General features: G+C 43.2%; 2 protein-coding genes across 15 annotated transcripts in view; one reads left to right on the top strand and one right to left on the bottom strand.

Annotated features, from left to right (window-relative positions):
• Positions 1-329: 329 nt before the first annotated feature.
• On the bottom strand, positions 330-10360 carry SHOX2 (SHOX homeobox 2). 3 transcript variants are annotated; one of them, XM_063661331.1, is made up of 6 exons: positions 10011-10360; positions 9389-9460; positions 6993-7201; positions 4558-4615; positions 4164-4252; positions 330-2630 (listed from the first exon to the last, which is right to left on the bottom strand). In XM_063661331.1, the coding sequence occupies exons 1-6, from the start codon at positions 10354-10356 to the stop codon at positions 2337-2339; spliced, it is 1068 nt and encodes a 355-aa protein (XP_063517401.1). In that variant the 5' UTR covers positions 10357-10360; the 3' UTR covers positions 330-2336. The 3 variants fall into 3 exon arrangements, with proteins under 3 accessions (XP_063517401.1, XP_054338367.1, XP_054338368.1); XM_054482392.2 differs by lacking the exon at positions 9389-9460 and having other exon boundaries at positions 330-2594; XM_054482393.2 differs by lacking the exon at positions 9389-9460.
• RSRC1 (arginine and serine rich coiled-coil 1) overlaps positions 10022-20760 on the top strand; it is a 431570-nt gene continuing 420831 nt past the window's right edge. For 3 of the 12 annotated variants that reach the window (XM_054482378.2, XM_054482384.2, XM_054482390.2), the window contains exon 1: positions 14201-14504. The gene's annotated coding sequence lies outside the window, so the exon portion shown is untranslated. Of the gene's footprint in view, positions 10343-14200; positions 14505-14699; positions 14883-20760 lie in introns of those variants that run through there. The other 9 variants (XM_063661329.1, XM_063661330.1, XM_054482387.2 and 6 more) reach the window with 8 other exon arrangements.

A 20760-nucleotide genomic window follows, 5' to 3' on the forward strand; every position in this document is an offset into this window, starting at 1 on the left:
GGAAGGAAGTTACTCTATCCTATGTTATTTTACTTCTTATCTGTTATTTCATTAATTTGGTATAACCGCGTTTCTATGCTGGGTGGATAAAATGGAGGGGGCCGGCGGAAATGTGCTCAGCGCTAGCGACAGCCACAGAGCCAACCTTCTTACTGCCCCTTGACTGCGGCACGTAACAGCAGAGGCAAGCGCTTTTCCAAGTTGGTATATTCGAGAGAGTGATACGCATTAATCAAAAGGGAAAAGGGAAAGACTATCCCGGATATTTTAATAGTATCAGGAACAAAGATGACGCGAACCCCATCAAATGAAACGATATTTTCATTCAATTGATCGCAAAGTGTCTTCAATTAATAACTTGGCACTTACTTAAAAGGTTTAACAGAATTGGAGGCGACACATTTTGTACTGACAACACGTCATGAGATAACATCTTTTGTTTAAAATAACTTAATACACTAGAAAAAAATATGTCAAATATAAATAATTTTGTTTTCATGGAGAACAAATAGTTACAAAGCTCAACCGCATACCAAAGTTCAGTTAGAAGAGCTTTTTCTCTTTCTTGTAAATTAGAAGGTAAAACAAAAACAAAAACAAAACCCCACAAACTTAGGCTTGCTAGCGAATTGGGATACAGACTGGCTTAGTCCAAGGTATCCCAGTTTAAATAGCTACATGAATTGAAACAAACAACCAAAAGAAAAAACAAACACACACACACACACACACACACAAACAAGGTTACTTGAATAGATACACCTTTGTGAGATAAAATGCAAATGTTGAAAGTCAGTCCACACATTATAGCCAAAATAAACTTTGTTCGTGTGTATCAACATATCTTACACAAACCTAGTGCCTGTATCTAGCTGGGTGTTATTTAAGGTGAATTTGACGGGATAGAGAGGGGGAAATAAAGCACTGTCTTCAAATAGGACTTCAGGAAACCAACAAGAAGGAACACAAGAAAAAGGGAATGGTGGCAACTAATACTGATTGAGCGCCTACTGTGTCTGGCACAGCGAGGCGCTGTACCTTCATTATTTCATTTGGTGGTCTTGTTTTCTTTTTCCTTTCCCCACATATTCTGCCCACCTCTGTCTTCTTAGGACAATGAGTGTAATTTTCTCCCTTTCTGACTTTTTCTTTTGTTCCCCAGGATCAAAGACAGGGCAAATATATATATATATATATATATATATATATATATATATATATATATATATATATACACACACATATATATATGGCAAATATATGATATATATATGGATATATATATATCAATTTCCAGATGCTTTTGGTATTGTTTTTCATAGTGAAGATCAAAATGGAGTGAGTCCATGGGAGATAAGGGGGAGGAGACACACCATCAATGGAATACAAGTAACATGCAAACCAGAATTTACTGTCAGCAGTCCAGACAGTTTTGCCATAATAATTTCTCAGAGAAATCATTGTCTGTGGCATTTTTTGTGTTAATATTATTTTTCTCTTTCCCCGTTTTAATATTTTCTTTTCTTGCTCTTCCATACACGGTGGGTTTAAACTCAAAGCATCTGATTCAACGTAAAAGGAGGCCCGCCTCTCTCATCAAATTTCTTGTATTAACGTGAACTTCGCAGAAAAAGGTCAGTTTCAAAACCTGTGAACTTCCCAGCTGCGCACTTTTTTCATCTTAGTTTTTTAAATAAGTATACCTCTTCTTTCTGCTTTGCCTTCTTAGCGCATTTTTAAAAACATACATTTAAGTTGGTAACTCCCCCCAGTCTCTCGAGATTCGTCTGGGTTGTTTTTCCATATTTTTAAATGTATAAAATACTTTAATTTTAAAATTTGTTTTTGCTCCTTGGTTCTCCAATTTCAGCTTCTGCCAAATAGCAGTAAGAAATAAGTTCCCTTTCTCTTTTTCTCTCCGGTTTGTCTTTCGATTTTTTTGTTTGCTCATTTTTTTATTGTTAACAAGATTTTTTTTTCTATGCAAGAGTCCATCGTTGCAGCTTTGCGGTGAGCCAAACTCCGTGGTTCCAGCACTCCCCTGTCCAGTATCTCTCCAGACTCCCCCAAACCCGCTCCTACAAAACCGAATTCTAGGCCCTCCGGTAGGAAAACGAGCAGGAGCCACGGAGCCTGCGTGCCTTGTGAGATCCCTGGTCCTGCGTGGAGTCTGGCTCTCCGAGTCCAAGATGCGAAAGGGGACAAGGGATGGTCAGTGAGGCGGGAAGAGGGCCGGCTCCCGAGGTCTCAAAGGGGTAACGTAGAAGCAGCGGGGCGCGGAGGGCGTGCAGGCTGAGTGCCGCGGGGCAGGCGCGACATTGGTGCTGGCGTTGGCGTCACAGACCCAGGGCTGCCGCGTGCTTTTTGGCTTTCAGTCTGAGATCGGCGATGCTGGAGTTCTTGCTGGTGGTCTTGGCGGCTGCTGCGGCCGCCACTACCGAGGCGGCGGAAGCCGAATCTGCGGCCAGCGTGGCGAGCGGCAGTCCGAAGGGCGGTGCTGGGAACATCATGTAGGGCGCGTGCGCGGCCAGGTGCGGATGCAGGTGGTGGTGCGCGTGCGCCACAGCGCTGTCCAGCTGCAGCTGCGCCTGAACCTGAAAGGACAAGGGCGTCACGTTGCAATGACTATCCTAGGGTGACAACAGAATAGAAACAGAGCATTAACGGCGTCCAGCTTGGCCAGAGAGAGAGTTGGGTTGTGTTTGGGCACGGGGAGAGGGCATTTGGCTGTGCATCTTGTTCCGACAGTGACCTTCTCAGCCTGTTGCTGAATCTGGGGTTCCACATGGATACTCCAGTGTCCCCTGGGTCTCCGAAACTCGCTTAGGGTAGGCTTATTTCCCCAGACCCCGGGAACCCCCTTCTGCAGGAATGTGGCCGTCTCCCCTGGGAACTGGGCTGAAATGGTATATTGGAAACACTGCGGGTGAGGATCCTTACCCTCTTCTCTTGATGCTGCCATGCATCTCTTACCCCACTACCAAAACAACGGAGTATCAACAAGCAAACTACGCAACTTTTTAATGTCATTCAGGGAAGTTACTCCGTCTTCGCCACAATAGGCACAATTGTGAGTCGGTACTTCTAACCTTTATTGCCATGACAATTACCCAGGGATCTCGTTAAAATTTAGATTCGGATTCACAAGGTCTAGGTTGGGGCCTGAGATTCTGAATTTCTAACAATCTCCCAGACGATGTTGCTGCTGGCCCAAAGATTACCTTTTGAGTAGTAAAGGTCTCCTTTTAAAGTCACCCCTCCCTCTTTCTTCAGGCATTCTCTCTTGTTTCCAAAGCCAAGCATCAGGATGCCAGAGTCCTGTGGCACCAAGAGAGCTAAGATCTCCCTAACACCGACTCTCAATTCATGGGCACACCTATGTGTCTCCCCGGTCGAAGTCACTGGAGACTGAGAGCTAATTCATGACATCACAGCCATGCCAAGCAGGGGTCCTGGCTGAGGATAGGGAAGGTCAGACACTGGTTGGGAAAGGATTTCGCCCTCAGGCTTGGAAAGCGGGGAGTTCAGAGCACTGGGATTTCCCAGGATTAAATCATTGCTGCAGGCTGTCCTTTTAAAATGTACTCTTAAAGGTTTCTTTATGGCTAAGGGATTGCAAAGGCAGGGCAGCCCTGGGAAGACCAAGACTTCTCTCTTTACTAGAGATGAAGCTTTGTTTGCAGAAACAGATTAAAAACAAAAGAAAGAAGAAACGAAAGTATGAGCTGGTAGTACTTGTGTTTATTTTTCTTCTGTCAGTTATTTAATGTGACTAAGAGGTAGAAAATACCTAGAAAAGTATCTAGAGGGTTGCCTTAGAAATACCTTAGGACTAACCTCTGTATTGGTTTTGACAAAATCTTAATCAAAAGGCTTTTCCTTCCTCTCTCTCTAAGGGCAATCTTTAGTGTATTTTTAAAGGACCAGTTACTGCCCCCAGGCCCCTTCAGGGGTTCCCATGAGGACAGAAGGGACTAGGCATTCAGGCCCTTAATACCGTATAGGTTTTTAAAGAGTAGTGGGTCCACTATATCATCTCAAAATGATTCTCCAACTATGCAGACATTGACAGCTGGGCTCAGAGACAGGTGATGTTCAACAGTTCAAGCAAACATTCAGGTATTTTTATATTTAAAAACAGCTTGAAACTAGGCTGTACTTGCCTGCTGAAATGGCATCCTTAAAGCACCTACGTTGACATAGGGTGCGACTCTACAAGCTTCAAACTGGCTGGCAGCCCCTATGAGAACACCTGTAAAAAGTACAAAAGAAAAATAATATGAGGTTAACATTTGTAGCATTTTTCAGGGTTCCAAATGGTACAAGATAGAACTAATTCCTTTGAAAATGGACTATTATCTTTCTAAACTGCGTCCAAAATTTGAATAAATATAACTTACTCCCAAACTTTAGGACTCCGTTAACAGCCTTTGAAGATTATTAAGTCAAGAACTATTGTCATTTTTGAGGTTTCTTTTTTTCTGTCATTGTAATAGTAATATTCACTACTTCTCTCTTTGCTCAGACTATCAAATGTTCCTTGTATAAGAAGCATACCTTTATGGAGTTGATTTTCTTGTTTTCTACATTTAGCTCTTCGATTTTGAAACCAAACCTATAGGTTGGAGGGGGAAAAAAATAAAACCTAGATGTTATGACTAAAATTTTTTTTAAATTACAGGAGTACAAAGAGAAAAGAGTCGTGGCTTAGATAAGAACTGGGAGATACAGCAAGCAATCTTTGAATAGTATAAAACAGCCTCAAATTCCAAAGTTAAACATGTAAATTAACTACAGAAATAGAAAGATAGATTTTATAGACTTTCACAAGATGGATTACTATTAGTCCTCATTTCATCTTTTCACATAACAGAGTACCCGTGGCCTAAAACTCTGCTTGGTACCTGATACCAACATGATAATGTGTTTAGATATTTGCCCAGTTAAGACCTGAGAAGAATGTGTTCATTAATAGCCTATAATGTTAATTAGCTTCGTCTTAAAGAAAAACGAAACACCAGAGCAAATAATGACTCTTTTGCGGAGAAGGAGTTGTAAGGGTTGGGGAGAGGTAATTAGTGTCATAAAAGCCTCACTCCAAAGAAGTTTAGAATTTCTCTGTTCCTCTGTGCAGCAGAGTGAAACACAGTACCAGAATAATTGTGCACCATTATCATGATAATCTAATTTGCTTCTTTAGAAAAAGCCACTGCTTGCAGTTAGGATAGTAGGAAAACATGTAGAAAATAACTAAAATGTAAATAAAAGTATGAAACAACAATAAAGTTCACTTCTTAAGAGAAAAAAAGAAGAGCACTCAGCGAAAGGAGAGTGAAGTATGTTTAAAGCAAGTAACTCTTAGGTACTTTGTTCTCCTGGATGTTACCTGCTTAAACTTGACAACTTTTACAGGCAGTATGACAGATTTTTTAAAATTCAAATAAAGCGTGCTTTTGTATTCCACTTTCAATAATAAAGCATATTGATTGACTCACAAATTAAAGTTTTAAAAACCCCGTTAAAGTAAAAATACTGCTTCAGAGCTTTCATTGGTATGTTTTTGAAAGCAAGTGTCATAGTCAATGTAAATCTTCAAAAATTTCTCTGCTATTTGGTATAACAGAGGGTGGATTTTGTGCCAGGGTGGCATCCTTTGTGTAATTCACATGGCCTGAGGCTTCTTGCCTTTTTGTTCACCTAGAAGAGTTGGAATTAAGATACTAATAATCATAACTGTAATAATTATCATCACGTTTTTAAGGGGTTGCTGAGCCTCTGGAGATCTCAGTGCACAGAGCAAAGCAGGAGAGGCTTAAAAAGGAAGGCTCTGCTGCTGATGCTGTGATGACCAAGGCAGCCTATTATTACTTTTCCTCTTCAACGTGACTGCTCTGTTTTTTTTTTTTTCCTGATCCTATTACAAGATGTGGGGAAGCCCCTTAAGAATTGTGCATAGTTTGCTACAGATGGTGGTCTCTGTGCCCAGAGACTGAGGGAGTATCTGTTACAGCGATACTTTGTAACAGCTGCAGATGTGCGGGCCTAAAACTGCTCCATGTGTTCAAACAAATAATGACTATCATTTTATTCTATTTTATTATTTGAGCGGAAATACAATCTGAAACATTTAAATTTGTTCCCCCTAAAGCTAGAAGGATATGTGTATGTGAATGCACACAATTTGCTCTTTTAAATGCCCCCAAAGCCTATTTTTGCTATTACATTTGCCTCCACAACCAATAAAGAAAATCTGTTTCAGTCCCAACTTCATTGGATATGGCACGCGCTGGAGGGCAGGCTTTGGAAATATAAATACTAATATATGTGGTTTGTTTTAAAATCTAATTTATTTAGGGTCAGTTTCGTTGCCTTGGTTAAACGAATGAACAAAGAGTGACCAAAACGCGTTTATTTCTCCGCTATTTCACACACAGTTTGATATCGACTGCTAACAGCAGACTGTAAATTTCTGCACTTAACAGTTACTAATTTTCTTTATAGTCTGCACATCTATAAACCTAATTGGGATATCCGCTTGACAAACCTAGACCCTGCAGAGCAGATCTTCAAGGAAATCCAACTCCAGAGGGCAAAATACTCCTTGGAACTTTTAAGGCATCCAGAGATAAAACGTTTTCTGTGGGATTTTTTTTTTAAAGCCTTATAAAAGTAGGCCCATTAGGATTAAACCACATTAAAGTCAGCGCGAGGCAAGGGGGGTGTGGTTTATAGAAACTCTGGGAGAAAGCCCAGCACAGCTTTCTTCTTCTGGGAACATATGTTAGGATGGAAAAAAAAAAAAAAAAAGGGAGGGGAATGCTATAGGACTAAGATCTACTTTGGAAAATAAGACCTCTAGTAAAGATATCTCTTTCCTTCTCATCTTACAGCACACACTAGAACAGCCACTTCCCGAGTGTGTCCCCCAAGCCTCTTTCCAACCCCAGGCTCTCTCTGCTCCCTGGGCCCTGGACCTCCTGGCAGCTGGGTACCTGCACTCGGGCCTCCGACAGGCCCAGTCGCTGGCTCAGTTCCTCTCGCATGAAGGCGTCGGGATAGTGGGTCTCGTCAAAAAGCCTCTCCAGCTCATTGAGTTGTTCCAGGGTGAAATTGGTCCGACTTCGCCTCTGCTTGATTTTGGTCTGGCCTTCGTCCTCCATCCCTTTCGCATCCTCTTTGCGATCTTTCAGCTCCGGGGACACTGGAGGGGGCACCCCAGCGGGGCCACACGTGCATCCACACGAACACACACGAACACACACACACACACACACACACACACACACGGACGAAAACAGCACAGCAAATCCTGTTACCAGATTTGTCGCAAAAAAGAATAGAGAATCCTTCCCCCTCGTGGAATCCTGGTCCGGCTTCTCACCCCACCCGGAGGAAGAATATCCCGGGGAAGCGCAAAGGTCAAGTCTGAGCGGCCGCCTGGGGCAAGGTGGGCAGTCATCCACCACCTCCTCCACATATGTACCTCGACTCACCGCCTCACTATCCACCCCACAGTCACCGGCCTTCCCCGGCAAACACCAAATGCTTTCCACTCACTTTCGCACTCACTTTCTCCGGAGCAATCACAGAAATCAAAGGCGCAGCGCCAGGCCTCTCACAGAGCAAGGTCTGGACATAAGGGCGCGGCAAGGCCACCCACTGGCCTCTCACACCGGCCATTCCCAGAAGGCTGGCTCGTTCTCAGGCCAGCTCTCACCACCTCTGGCTCTCTGCCTACCGCAAACTTGCTGGTCTAATTTAGGAACAATTGGGCCGAAAGGTATCAGCGAGAGCAACAGACCCCGGTGTTGTGCCGCACAAGGAGCAGCATCCGCAGACGCCCCTCGCTGCCCCTGGGATCGGGCCAAACCCTGCATAAGGTCCCCCGGACAGCCAGGTAATCTCCGTCCCCCCTGCCCGACCGGGGTCGCACGAGCACAGGCGCCCACGCCATGTTGGCCGCCCAAAGGGCTCGCCGCCCAAGCCGGGCCAGAAGGCAGGAGGCGGAAAACCAGCCTCCGGTGGCGGGCGAAAGCAACCGCTCTTTCTGTTCTCTCTTCGCCCTCCCTCGTGGAAACGCAGACTCGACCCTAAACGCTTAACCCACAGAGATCAACAGGTTCAAGCGGAATATTCGCGATCCTCGGTTTCTATTGGTTGCTCAAAGCCTTTTCATGCAACCAGCAGCTCGGATGTTTAATAAAATATGCATTTTTCTGCTCTGGGTTTGCACACATCCGTTGCCACTTTCCTGTCCTTCTCCTCCCTTTAAAAACAGGAGCTCTTCTAGTGTGAGTATATAGAGCCACCATATATATATCCCCCTGGAACTTCTATCCTCTGCGCCCGAATCAGAGACTCCGGTTTTTAAGAAGTCAAAGCTGAGTTTAGATAGTCGAGGCTGTTTGCAGTTCTTCCCAGCGCAGGATTCAGGCCAGCATGGGAGTTAAAAATCATTTCCGGAAGAGCCGGTCTGCAGAGAAATTAATACTTGCCCTGAGCTTGGAAATCGACAGTCCCAGAAACTGCGCCCGCCGGGGGTTCAGACCTGAACCTCGCCATCAGGCGCGCTGGCGAACCTGTAGTTCGGGCCTGTAGTTGTGGACTCATGGCCGGGAGGCTGCGCTGGGCACCTTGACGGTAACTCCACCACTTTACAAATTTAGGAAGACCTGGTGCTGGTTTGGAGGAAGAAGAGTCGCTAGATCTCCGCCCTGCCGGGCATTCTAGCTACGGTGATCTTAAATATTGCCGTATTTTCCAGTTCTCAGAGTTAGTTTTGTGGACATTTGTCCTTTCTTTAGGAAGGAAGTGGATAACATTATAGTAAACATTATGGGCCAATTTAATAGCAAAGTATTTTTACTGATATTGTATTGAAATTTAAATATGAAAACACGCCCTTCAGATTCTGCCAATGAGGTGGGAAGGCTTTGTCTATTACATGTCATCTACACAGTGGATGCCACTCAAAGTTTTGGGGCTTTGAGGAGATGTCCAAATTTCAGGTTGATCAATAGACTTAATAAAATCTCTATTTTTGTCCCCAAATTTCCAAGTAATGATCTAAACAGGAACAGACCGTGTCATAAACAACTTAATTGCTTGCTTAAATATGTGATTCCACGCATGCCACGTATTTTCTTAATTGGAAAAATATGGCAGTACACCAGTTACTGCAGGCACCAAGTGCCAAATCAATTTTATTGTTGAACCCCTTTGAATTGGTATAGAACGCTCTGCTATTGAGATAAAGACGTTTCCTAACACTGAGCTAGCACCAAAGGATTTTTGCTCTAAGAGAACCGAGTACTGGGTGATTGAAAACACTAAAGGAATTGTGTAAATATAGATCCCCACCTTCCCCGCCCCCCCGCCCCCAACACACCAAGAAACCGAAACGCCTTGCCCGGGAGAAACAGCGTAGCCTGGACCTCAGCTTTCGTTGGCTTCCTTCTACCTTGAAAGAGAATGGGAAGTTTTGGCCCTAAGATTCAAAGATTCAGGGGCTCTGCGGAGTTCGAGGGGTCTTGGCGGCCCCAAATACCGAGGCGACCGGAGGGTTAAGCTTTCCACCTCTGCCCCTTCTCCCTCCCGGCAAACTCTGCGCTAGAGGCTAGCTTTAGTCCCGCCGTCTGGTCCAGCACCCCCCCTGCAGCCCAGCCCCGCGAACTTCCACGTCCGCCTGCGGGCCATCCGGGCTGCGGGCCCATCCTCCGGCTGGTGAAAAATGCATTTCGGTGGAATGGGAACATCTGGGAAGGGCGCGCACAAACCCCACACGCTTCCCCCCCCCCCACCACCCCCACAACACACTAGGACCCCACCCACGACCGAGCATACCACCGGACCCCCACCCTTCCACTATCACTCTAGCTGACAAAGCTGGGGTCCAGGGCCCTCTCCGTGTCCCTCTCCCCTCCCCGCTGGGCCTCGGAGTCCTCTCCCGCCCAAGAGGAGTCAGGAAGGCGGAAAGGGGAACCGCTGCCGAGGGTCAGTCAGGTCGTTACCCTCCGTCAGTCGCGGGCTGCCCGGCTCCCTGCTTCTCTCCGCGGCGCCCATGTCCAGCTCCCGGACAGGAGAGCGCCCTCCTCCAGCTCCTCCGCCTGCTCCTCCTCCTCCTACACCTCCTCCGCCTCCTCCGCCTCCGCCTCCGCCTCCTCCGCCGCCGCCTCCACCGGCCGCCCGGACTGCCGGGCTGCTGCGGTCGTCGCGGCCCGCCTCGGTGCAGCCGGTCGGCTCCTTGGCCCCGCGCAGCGGCCCGCTCTCCAGCACCTCGCGGTACGTGATCGCCTCCTTCTTCTCCTTCACTTTCTGGTCAAAAGACTTGGAGACGAACGCCGTAAGTTCTTCCATCGCCGCCGCACGTCAGCCCGGCGCTCAACCTCTGCCAGCAGAGCCCCGCTCTTTTTTTCCTTCTTCTTTTTTTACTGCTCCAGCCCCCCCAATAATAACACATCAATGGGACAAGAGGTGGGGGAGGAGAGGGAGGAGGAGGAAGAAGAAGAAAAAGAGGAGAAGAAAGAAGAAAGAGGAGGAGAAGTAGAAGGAGAAAAAGAAGTAAGAAGAGGAGGAGGAGGAAGAAGAGGAGGAGGGGGAGAAGGGTGAGGAGGAGAGGGAGGAGGAGGAGGAGAAGAGAAGGGGCGGGGGCCGCCGGAGGGAAATGGGAACTGATGCTTCCCTGCCGGAGCGCGCTTGTTCAATGTTAAGATCTTTGACAATTCTTCCTGCGGAGAGTTCAGATCTGATAGCGACGCTGCGCTTGAAGTCTCACTATTTATACTTCCTAAAGGCGGCCTCTTGTTCTGAGTAAATTACCTCCCCTCGCAACTCGGAGTGAGCCCCCTTCCCGGGTAGCAGTCGCGCCTCTACCGGGGGTTGGGGAGGGGAAAAGGAGAGAGAGAGAGAGAGAGAGAGAGAGAGAGAGAGAGAGAGAGAGAGAGAGAGAGATTGGAGTTCGGGCGGGCTGGGGCTGGAGTGGTAGGGCAGCACAGAGGGACTGGAGGGGGCGGGGAGAGAAGGCCGGTTCCCGGCCGCTCAGGTTTTCAGATAGCCCCTGCCGCCTGTGCTCTTGGCCATTAATCCAGGATTGACAAGAATCCCTAATTAATTTAATTAGGCGTGGATTTTGCGTTGGTGTCACGACTTAGTTAAACACTGGGGAGCTGGATAGACCCCGCGGGGTGGGGCCAAGAGGAAACTGACAAGTGCGCAGCTCTTAGAGTCAGTCAGGTATCCCGACACTGCATCGTTCCCTACAGCCTTGCTTCGAGTCAGGGTGCCTCGCAATGCTCAGCTTTGCATTGCTTTTCCTCGTCCCTGCCCTGCATCAACCGCCCAGCAGTTTACAGGCCCCGCATACTGACTCTGCATCCCAATTCTGCATCCCCGCCTCTCCCTCACAATCCCACCCCTGCCGGCCGTAGCTCCACCGCCCAGCATCATCCTGCCCAGAGTCAGGGTTGCCTGCACCTTCTCCGACCCGCGCAGCTTCTCTTAGGAGCTTCCCGGCTCGTAGGCAGGCTGAGTCCGGGTCTTCTCCAAGCTTCTCGCCCCTCGGTCCGTGTTATTCGCTCTATTATTCGAGTCCTGGAGCCCAGCTGACTCCTCTATGGACAGACCCCGTTAAAAGGGACCGGTCGATTTAACAAGTTTCCCGAGCAGCTGTTAGCTGACAGATCTCATTTTAAAGTGTTTCCTTAGCGCCCGGTCAAGGACAGCTCGACTTCGTTCGTTTCCTCTCTGAGGTCTCAGAACTCCCACCCTTCTCCCTTACTCTCTGCACCCAGACCCCTCTATGGTGAATTACAGGACTTCTTTAGCATCTTGGGAAACATCCGAGTTTATTTACTAATTTGAAAAACAAAAGATTATCCCTCTTCGAGTCTGAAAAAAAAAATCGACGTTAAGTTTGTACCCCCTCTAATTTCATTTATTGCGGAGTGCTAAAAAAGAGACGCTCGCCAGGAGTAAAGGTCTCTCTCCCCGCCCCCCCCGCCCCCCGCTTACGATTTAAAATTCTATTTCTGGGCTATTTTCATCGGAACGGTTTGTTACATTAGAGGAACATCTATATTCCTTAGTCATTTGTCTGTATTGTGCCGGACAGGGCTTGCTGTGAGAAGTGTGGCTATGCAAATACATACTCACAAAAGAATATTTACATATAATAAGTTATATTTAAGTGTGTAAACAAATATACCTATTTAAGTGTGGCTTAGGGGACATTTTCAAGTACTCTGAATATTAATGCAGACTTTCTGGAAGTTAAAGGTAACTTGATCATTATTTTGGACCTAATACTCTTAGTAAAAATAAGAGGAATTACAGAACATTAATATGTATATCTTCCATATATTGGTTAAGGCATCAAATTAGCAGATAATTTAAGAAGTTCCATCAAAACAACCTGAAACACTTGCAAAAAGAGAACACAATTATAACTTAATATATTAGTGTTTCTCAAATAGATGTAAATAGAAGCTGGATATAACCTTATGTTATACTACAATACTCACATTAAAATGTTCATGTTTGGTGAATTTAAGGATTATGGATATCATACTTTTTAGAAACGTTTTGCCTTCTTAAAACATTTCATTTTTTGCCACTTTTAGGAGAGCTAATGTCTATAATTTTTCCGCAGCTATAGCTTTTAGGTATGAATACATTGTATCAGTACTTGCTTTTGTTTTGTTACACCACAAAAGGGACAAAGTTTCCAAAGTTATACGAATTTAAAAACAATTTCACATTGAGTCTTGTGTTACTCTCTGTAACTATTTTCTGATATTATCAGAGGAAAATAATCATACAACTTTAGTCCTTTGTAAAAATCTGTTTTTAAGATTATTTAGCAGAAGGGCCAGTAATGGGGTGAGCTAAGAGGATACAGTACTCAAGGTGCTCTCAAACTGAGGTGTTAAATACATATTCACAAATAACTCAAAAATAACCACTGTTAGAAGTCGGTTAAGGAATCAGGAGACCCACCAGCTACCTGTTTGCCTTTTTAAGTACATGACTTTTAGGTTTGAACTCATATTTCATCCACTGAGCTTGAGGGAAAGATGACCACTTTAAAGGTAATCAGGGAAGTCACAGACACAACTATTGTGTAATTCAAACCAATAGATTTTCCCATGATCTCAGCTTTTTGGCTCATTGCATACTTAGGAATAGTAGTGTTGATAACAGATGGAGCTATGAGAAATCTTCAGTGTCTGACCACAGATTCCCACTGGCCTAAGGGAAGTTACTTTAAAAAATATTTCAATGTTTTGAATTCATATACTAATAAATGCTCACAAAGTTCCAATGATGTTGTTTCATTAAACAGCAAATATCTTCCAGAGACAGGATATTTCAAAATACAGTTTTTGTTTAAAAAAAAAATTTATGGTAAAGCTCAGCTGACAGTCTGTGGACAGATGCACAGGTTCCAATAAAATTCAGGACCCCAAGGGTTTTCCCAGCTCTTGAATTATTTAAAATATACACGTAGTGTTGTAGTAGTTAAGTTTTAAAACGGTGCCTCAAAACTGGCTAGTTAAGGTACATTATTTATGAAAAATATATTGTGGAGGTGATTTTTCACCATCTCAAATGTCTGCGGAAAACTGTCGCTTGGTTATCTAGCAGAGGTGAATGAGCTGATTCTCATAGTCGACCAAAACCCAGGCCAACAATTTATTTGTCTTTTTAGCTTTGCTTAAATGAGGAAAAATTTTCATGTAAGGAAAAACAAGTAATGTAGTATGAATTACAGAAAATGCTGAGTCTCTTTAATTTCTATTGGTTTAAATAAAAAAACTCCACACACCTACAAATTTGATTTCTCTTTCAGAAGAAACCGCTCCCCGCCTCGCCTCAGGCCAGCTCTCTCCTATTCCTCTACTAACCAGTTACTTTAATCTGAGAAACTAATTTGCACTCAACTTGTGAGTGCCTTCACCTTCAGGGCAGAAGAAACACCGACTTTTAATGCATTTTTGTAAATAAATCATTACAATTTAATCACACACGACTCTATGCAGACACACTCTCATGATTTATTATCGTTGGGCGAGTTTCCCCCTCCCCCAGCGTGAGATAACCAATTTTGTTTCGGGTAGGTGTCATAAACATAACTTCCTACGATGCAGATTTGTTTACTGATTACCCATGACGATAACGACGACTACTAAGACAATAACACTCTCCAGTCCCACCTTTATTGCTTTTGGTAACAATAAAATCAAAATAAACAGGCACGCAAAACAAACGCCAAACAAAAAATTGGCAGCGTTACAATCTACTCCCTCGGCATTCCCAGCGCCTGGCAGCATCCATCGATGCACTCGGTATCTCGGCTGAAGCTGCCTGGCGCTAGAAGCAGGAAGGCGCTGAGCTTAAACTGAAGCAAGTTCGGTGGACGCCGGCGGCGCCCTGATCTAAAGAAACGACTCAGGGTCTGCGGCGCTTGCACGTCAACGGAAGGTGTGAGCCCAAAGGTCTGGACCCAGGTGATGCCCACGACCAGGGCCTGGGGAACGGCGCCCGTGGCTGCGGGGCTCCGAGGCCCTGATCCGGCGAGAGGCGACGTGGGGCCTGGCGCAGTTTGCGGCTCGGTGTCGGTGGCGGGTGGGCGGTGGCCTCGCGGCGTGCGCAGTGTCATTGTGCGCATGCGTCCCGCACCTGGGAGGCTCCGGACTTCCTGGGTCAAGGCTGGTGGCTGTAGGGTGGGTGGGTGGCCGCAGGCCTCAAGCTTGGCCTTCTGTCTTGAGGACATGTCGGAGAGTTCGCCGACTCCCCTCGCCCCACGTTCCTGGCTCTTCATAGCTGCTTTTGGGTTTCCTGGCTCATCTTGCAATATAAGCCTGGCGCTTCCTCACTAGCTCTAGGTAGGGTGGAGCAAGAGGGAGGCTGGATTCTGGTGCCCTCTATCCCATCCACTCCACTGTCCCTGCCTTAGATCTGGCTCTCTTTCTGATTCCGCCCTACCCTTTCTGGCTCACACTGGCTTGCTGAGAGAAGTGGTGCAGGGTGAAATAGACGTTCCTCTCTTGAAATATAAATATGCTCGCCTTGAACACACTATATATTCCTTTGACTTCTGTACTGGTGGCCATGTGACCAAGAGCATATGGCTCTGTTTGCTTTTGCAAGATGTTACAATGCACCGTAAGGCATGTTGCCTGCTCTTGATTTTAGGTTAACCTTGACGTAATTTTTCTCTCAGAGGTTGTGTATCTTTAAATGCACACTGGAAACCTAAACAAAAAAATATTTTTTTACACTTTCAGAATTAGCAGTAACCCAATTGTGTTCCAGCTAACTAGGTAGTAGATAAATAAATTCAAATGTCTTATGTTGTCACAAGAAAGCATTCGAGTTGTCATCTTTGAACTTAGAGGTATTATAAAAGCTCTAAGTGAAGGAGGTAAGCAGAGTTTCCAGGTTTAAGATTTGGAGCAGGTGTGACAGTTGCAACCTTGGGGGAAACTAGGTATCCTTTAAGAGCTTCTCTAGTCTTAGAGTTTATAAATATTCACTTCCTTTGCAGGCAAAAATTCATGCTAAGTGATATAACACTTTATGTTTTTCAATAAGAGGACTAAAAATGTTAGAATCTGAAAACGACAAAAACATCTGGCACCTTCTGTTAATTGGCCTTGCCAACTCAACCAGTCTCACAAAGAGGGGTGTTATGAATTGGAAAAGTTCTGAAAGCGGGTTGTTATAGTAGATCTATAGTTGTATTTCCTCCTTTCATGTTCAAACCATTGGGGATAAATTCCTATGATTGATCATGCTTTTTTAAAAAGAGAGATGCTTGCAAGTTTTTAATTGTGATGGGAGAAGTGTTTTGACAGAATTCTTTATCTCTTTTGAGATAAAGAGTTGTGTACTTGTTTATGGATTTCTTAATATGTTAGTTTTCACCCCATTTTTACTTTTCTTCTTTGAGGTGGATTTCCCATTGAAATGACCATTCTTTTCACTTTTTCTGGTCATGTGTCCAGAATCAAGAAAATTATAGTTTGATATACTAATGAGTGAGTAGTGGAGAAGTAATTATAAGCTATCATGTCCTTTGGGAATCTTTGTTATCTCAAACTGATTGCTTGTTTTCTGAAAGAGATAACTGCTTCTTGTACCCTTATCAATAACTGGACAAAGGAACTACTTGTGTAGTCCTTTGAGTTCTCTTTTCTTTAATGACCACATGTTGGCTTTACCTCTTCAGTCAGGCACCTGAACTTTACATTAAGATATTTCTGTAAATTGATCTCCTCCTGTAGTCATTACATGCCGTGGCTTCAATTCTGTAGTGGGAGTAGTTGGGTGAGTTTTGCAACCATGAGACTACAACCAGGAAGAACTAGAGTGAGAACAGGAAACCAAGAGCTATAGGAGCTCTGTCCCATGTTGTCTCTTTCACGTACAGATAGATTGAAAATTGTTAGCTTGTGGGACTCTAAAAGCCTGTGCTCCATTCATCATTCATTGCCCTTATCAGAAAGAACTATCAGTGTGTCTTTCCATTCATTGCACCTTACTGGTGGAGTTAAGTATAAAGAATTCTTCCTTACTAGGAGTATGTAATATAAATTGATTACCATGTCTTGAACTGGCAAGTATATTTAATTACATGCTGATGACATTGTGGAAATCTAGGGGTAAGTTTATGTCTGTGGTGGTGAGTAGGACTTCAGTACCTGTCATTTATAGAGAAGACAATTTTGGGATCTACCTTGTGATTTGCTGTTAGTATTCACTCCCTTTTGTGAATAAATGTTTGAAGTTAACTATAACAAAGAAATATGGTGACCTTTTGCTTTCTTTTATTGGGATTAATTATATTTCAGTGTAATTTTTCTGAAATGTAAATGTGTCACTTGAAATATTTATAGTTTTGTCACAGTGGTTTTTCAACCTTTTCTTGGTTTCTCTAAGGAAGGATTTATTTTAAGTTCTGGGGTACATGTGTAGGATGTGCAGGTTTATTACATAGGTAAACATGTGCCATGGTGGTTTACTGCACCTAAATATTAAGCCCAGCATGCGTTATCTATTTTTCCTGATGCTCTCCCTTCCCCCTTGCCCCCACCGCAGGCCCCATTGTGTGTTGTTCCCCTCCCAGGTCCATGTGTTCTCAATGTTCAGCTCCCACTTATGAGTGAGAACATGCGGTGTTTGGTTTTCTCTTCCTGCGTTAGTTTGATGAGGATAATGGCTTCCAGCTCCATCCATGTCCCTGCAAATGATGATCTCATTCTTTTTTTGTGGCTCCATAATATTCTGTGGTATATATGTACCACATTTTCTTTATTCAGTCTATAATTGATGGGCATTTAGTTTGATTTTATGTCTTTGCTATTGTGAATAATGCTGCAGTGAACATAAACGTGCATGTGTCTTTATAACAGAATGATTTCTATTCCTTTGGGTATATACCCAGTAATGGGATTGCTGGGTCAAATGGTATTTCTGGTTCTAGGTCTTTGGGGAATCACCACACTGGTGATTCCTCAAAGAATCACCCGTTCTGGACGATGCCTCTGACATCATCTTCCACAATGGTTGAACTAATTTACATTCTCACCAACAGTTTATTAATAAAAGTGTTCCTGTCTCTCCACAGCCTTGCCAGCATCTGTTGTTTTTTGACTTTTTTTTCTTTTTTTGAGACGGGAGTCTCGCTCTGTCACCAGGCTGGAGTGCAGTGGCACGATCTCGGCTTACTGCAACCTCTGACTCCCTGGTTCAAGCAATTCTCCTGCCTCAGCCTCCCGAGTAGCTGGGATTACAGGCACGCTTCACCATGCCCAGTTAATTTTTGTATTTTTAATAGAAACAGGGTTTCACCATGTTGGCCAGGATGATCTGCATCTCCTGACCTGGTGATCCGCCCCCCCTCAGCCTCCCAAAGTACTAGGATTACAGGCGTGAGCCACTGCGCCTGGCTGTTTCTTGACTTTTTAATAATTGCATTCTGACCAGCATGAGATGATACCTCATTGTAGTTTTGATTTGCATTTCTCTAATGATCAGTGATGTTGAGTTTTTTCTCATATGTTTGTTGGCCGCATAAATGTCTTCTTTTGAGAAGTGTCTGTTCATGTTCTTTGCCCATTTTTTAATGGGATTGCTTTTTTTTTTCTTGTAAATTTGTTTAACTTCCTTATAGACTCTGGATATTAGACCTTTGTCAGTTGTATAGGTTGCAAAAATTTTCCCCTATAGATTTTCTGTTCATTCTGATGATAGTTTCTTTTGCTGTGCAGAAACTCTTTAGTTTAATTAGATCCCATTTGTAATTTTTGTTTTTGTTGCAATTGCTTTTGACATTTTTGCCATGAAATCTTTGCCCATGCCTTTGTCCTGTGTGGTATTGCCTAGATTTTCTTCTAAGGTTTTTATAGTTTTGGGTTTTACATTTAAGTCTTTAATCTATCTTGAGTTAATTTTTTGTGTAAGATACAAGGAAGGGGTCCACTTTCAATTTTCTACATATGGCTAGCCAGTTCTCCCAGTACCATTTATTAAATAGGGAGCCCTTTCCTCATTGCTTGTTTTTGTCAGGTTTGTCAAAGAACAGATGGTTGTAGATGTGCGGTCTTATTTCTGAGTTCTCTATTCTGTTCTATTGGTCTATGTGTCTGTCTTTATACTAGTACCATGCTGTTTTGGTTACTGTAGCCTGGTAGTATATTTTGAAGTCAGGTAGCGTGATGCCTCCAGCTTTGTTCTTTTTTGCTAAGGATTGTCTTGACTATATGGGCTCTTTTTTGGTTCCATATGAATTTTGAAATAGTTTTTTTCTAATTCTGTGAAGAATGTTAATAGTAGTTTGATGGGAATAGCATTGAATCTTTAGGTCACTTTGGGTGGTATGGCCATTTCCACGATATTGATTCTTCCTATCTATGAGCATGGAACGTTTTTCCACTTGTTTGTGTCCTCTCTGATTTCCTTGAGCAGTGGTTTGTAGTTCTCCTTGAAGAGGTTCTTCACTTCCCTTGTTAGCTGTATTCCTAGGTATTTTGTTCTCTTTATAGCAGTTGTAAATGGGAGTTCATTCATGATTCGGCTCTCTGCTTGTCTGTTGTTAGTGTATACGAATGCTAGTGATTTTTGCACATTGATTTTGTATCCTGAAACACTGCTGAAGTTGCTTATCAGCTTAATAAGCTTTTGAGCTGAGATGATGAGATTTTCTAGGTATAGGATTATGTCATCTACAAAGACAATTTGATTTCCTGTCTTCCTATTCGAATACCCTTTATTTTTTTCTCTTGCCCGATTGCTGTGGCCAGAGTTTTCAATACTATGTTGAATAGGAGTGGTGAGAGAGGACATCCTTGTCTTGTGCTGGTTTTCAGGAGGAATTCTTCCAGCCTTTTTTCATTCAGTATGATATTGGCTGTGGGTTTGTTGTAAATGGCTCTTGTTATTTTGAGGTATGTTCCAAGGAAGAATTTTGTTATCTTTCGTTAACCTGTGTTAAATGTAATCAACCAGCTTTCTATTACGGATAAATTATGTTGTTTGTAATTAGAACAAATAAAAAATTTATACTCACCTTCTCCTGTTCTCTTTTTTTGGTCACCCCCAAGACAGATAGATCTGTGTCCCTTCCTTTTTTTCTACTTGTTTGTGCCTTAGTCAGAGATGTAGTATAAAGGACAGAAATAGAGAATGGGAATGACTGTAGGTATCTTTGAGCAGTGGTTCTCAAACATTTTAGTCTTAGGGTCTCTTTACACTCTGAAACATTGTTGAGGACTCCAATAACTTTTATTTATTTGGATTATATCTATGAATATTTACCTTATTAATTAAAACAAAATTTTGAAATCTTCATGAATTCACTTAATAACAATAAACCCCAAATATGGTAACATAAATAATATCTTTGATATGAAAAATAACTGTTTTCCAAAACAAACTTAGTGACAAAAGTGGCATTATTTTCCTTTTTTGCATATCTCTAATGTCTGGTTTAATAGAAGATGGCTGGATTGTCATATCTGCTTCTTCATTCAATCCATTGAGATAAATTGTTTTGATTGAAGTTTATGAAGAAAATCTGGCTTTACACAGATAAGTGTTTTAGTAACCCTTTTCAGGTAATTATGTCTTTTGTATTACACCAAAAGTTGATTAAGTGTTAATTTCTTGAAGTTCTGTTTTAATATGGTTTTTGAAACCATATGGATGACCTTTGGTACTCCGTTATGTTAAAATCTATTGGTCTGACTTACACTCTGAATGGATCTTTACCCATGCATGATTTTGTGACATTTTGCATTGGCCATTTGGAAAATATTGGCTCACTGAGTTAGGCATAACTTTCTAATGTTAACGCACTTCATTATATATCAAAAATTCACGTTTGTTAATATCACTGATGATCTCGGAAGTTTTTAAGTATTCAGAAGCTATCATTCTCATGGTGGCAGTACAAATTATCTAAACTTCAAATTTTTGCTTGCGAGCTTGAATTTTATCATCAGCAACGAATATTGTTTTCCTTGAAATGGAAGGATCCCTTCATTTTCGAGAAAAGGTTTTCCAGATACTCAAGTCTGCATAATTATAGTGAGTTTTTAAAATAAAATAATGTTTCATAATAAAAGCAGCTAATTCAAGTTGCAATTCAGTTACACAAATGCTTGTTCTTGAAATAACCAGCATTCTTCAATATATGGCAGAAGTTATGTGTATCTCTCATTTCATAACAATATTAAAAAACGTGTATATACTCAAGAGTGG

The sequence above is a fragment of the Pongo pygmaeus genome, chromosome 2, assembly GCF_028885625.2.
Source record: "Pongo pygmaeus isolate AG05252 chromosome 2, NHGRI_mPonPyg2-v2.0_pri, whole genome shotgun sequence".
In the NCBI taxonomy this organism is placed as follows: Eukaryota; Metazoa; Chordata; class Mammalia; order Primates; family Hominidae; genus Pongo; species Pongo pygmaeus.

Excerpts from the sequence above, each read along its gene's own strand:
- SHOX2 (XM_063661331.1), bottom strand. The coding sequence starts at position 10,356 with ATGGAAGAACTTACGGCGTTCGTCTCCAAGTCTTTTGACCAGAAAGTG. Across the intron at positions 9,461-10,010 it reads CAGCCCGCGACTGACGGAGG|GTAGAAGGAAGCCAACGAAA; the intron begins GTAACGACCTGA and ends TTCTCTTTCAAG. Across the intron at positions 4,616-6,992 it reads TGTCGGAGGCCCGAGTGCAG|GTTTGGTTTCAAAATCGAAG; the intron begins GTACCCAGCTGC and ends TCCAACCTATAG.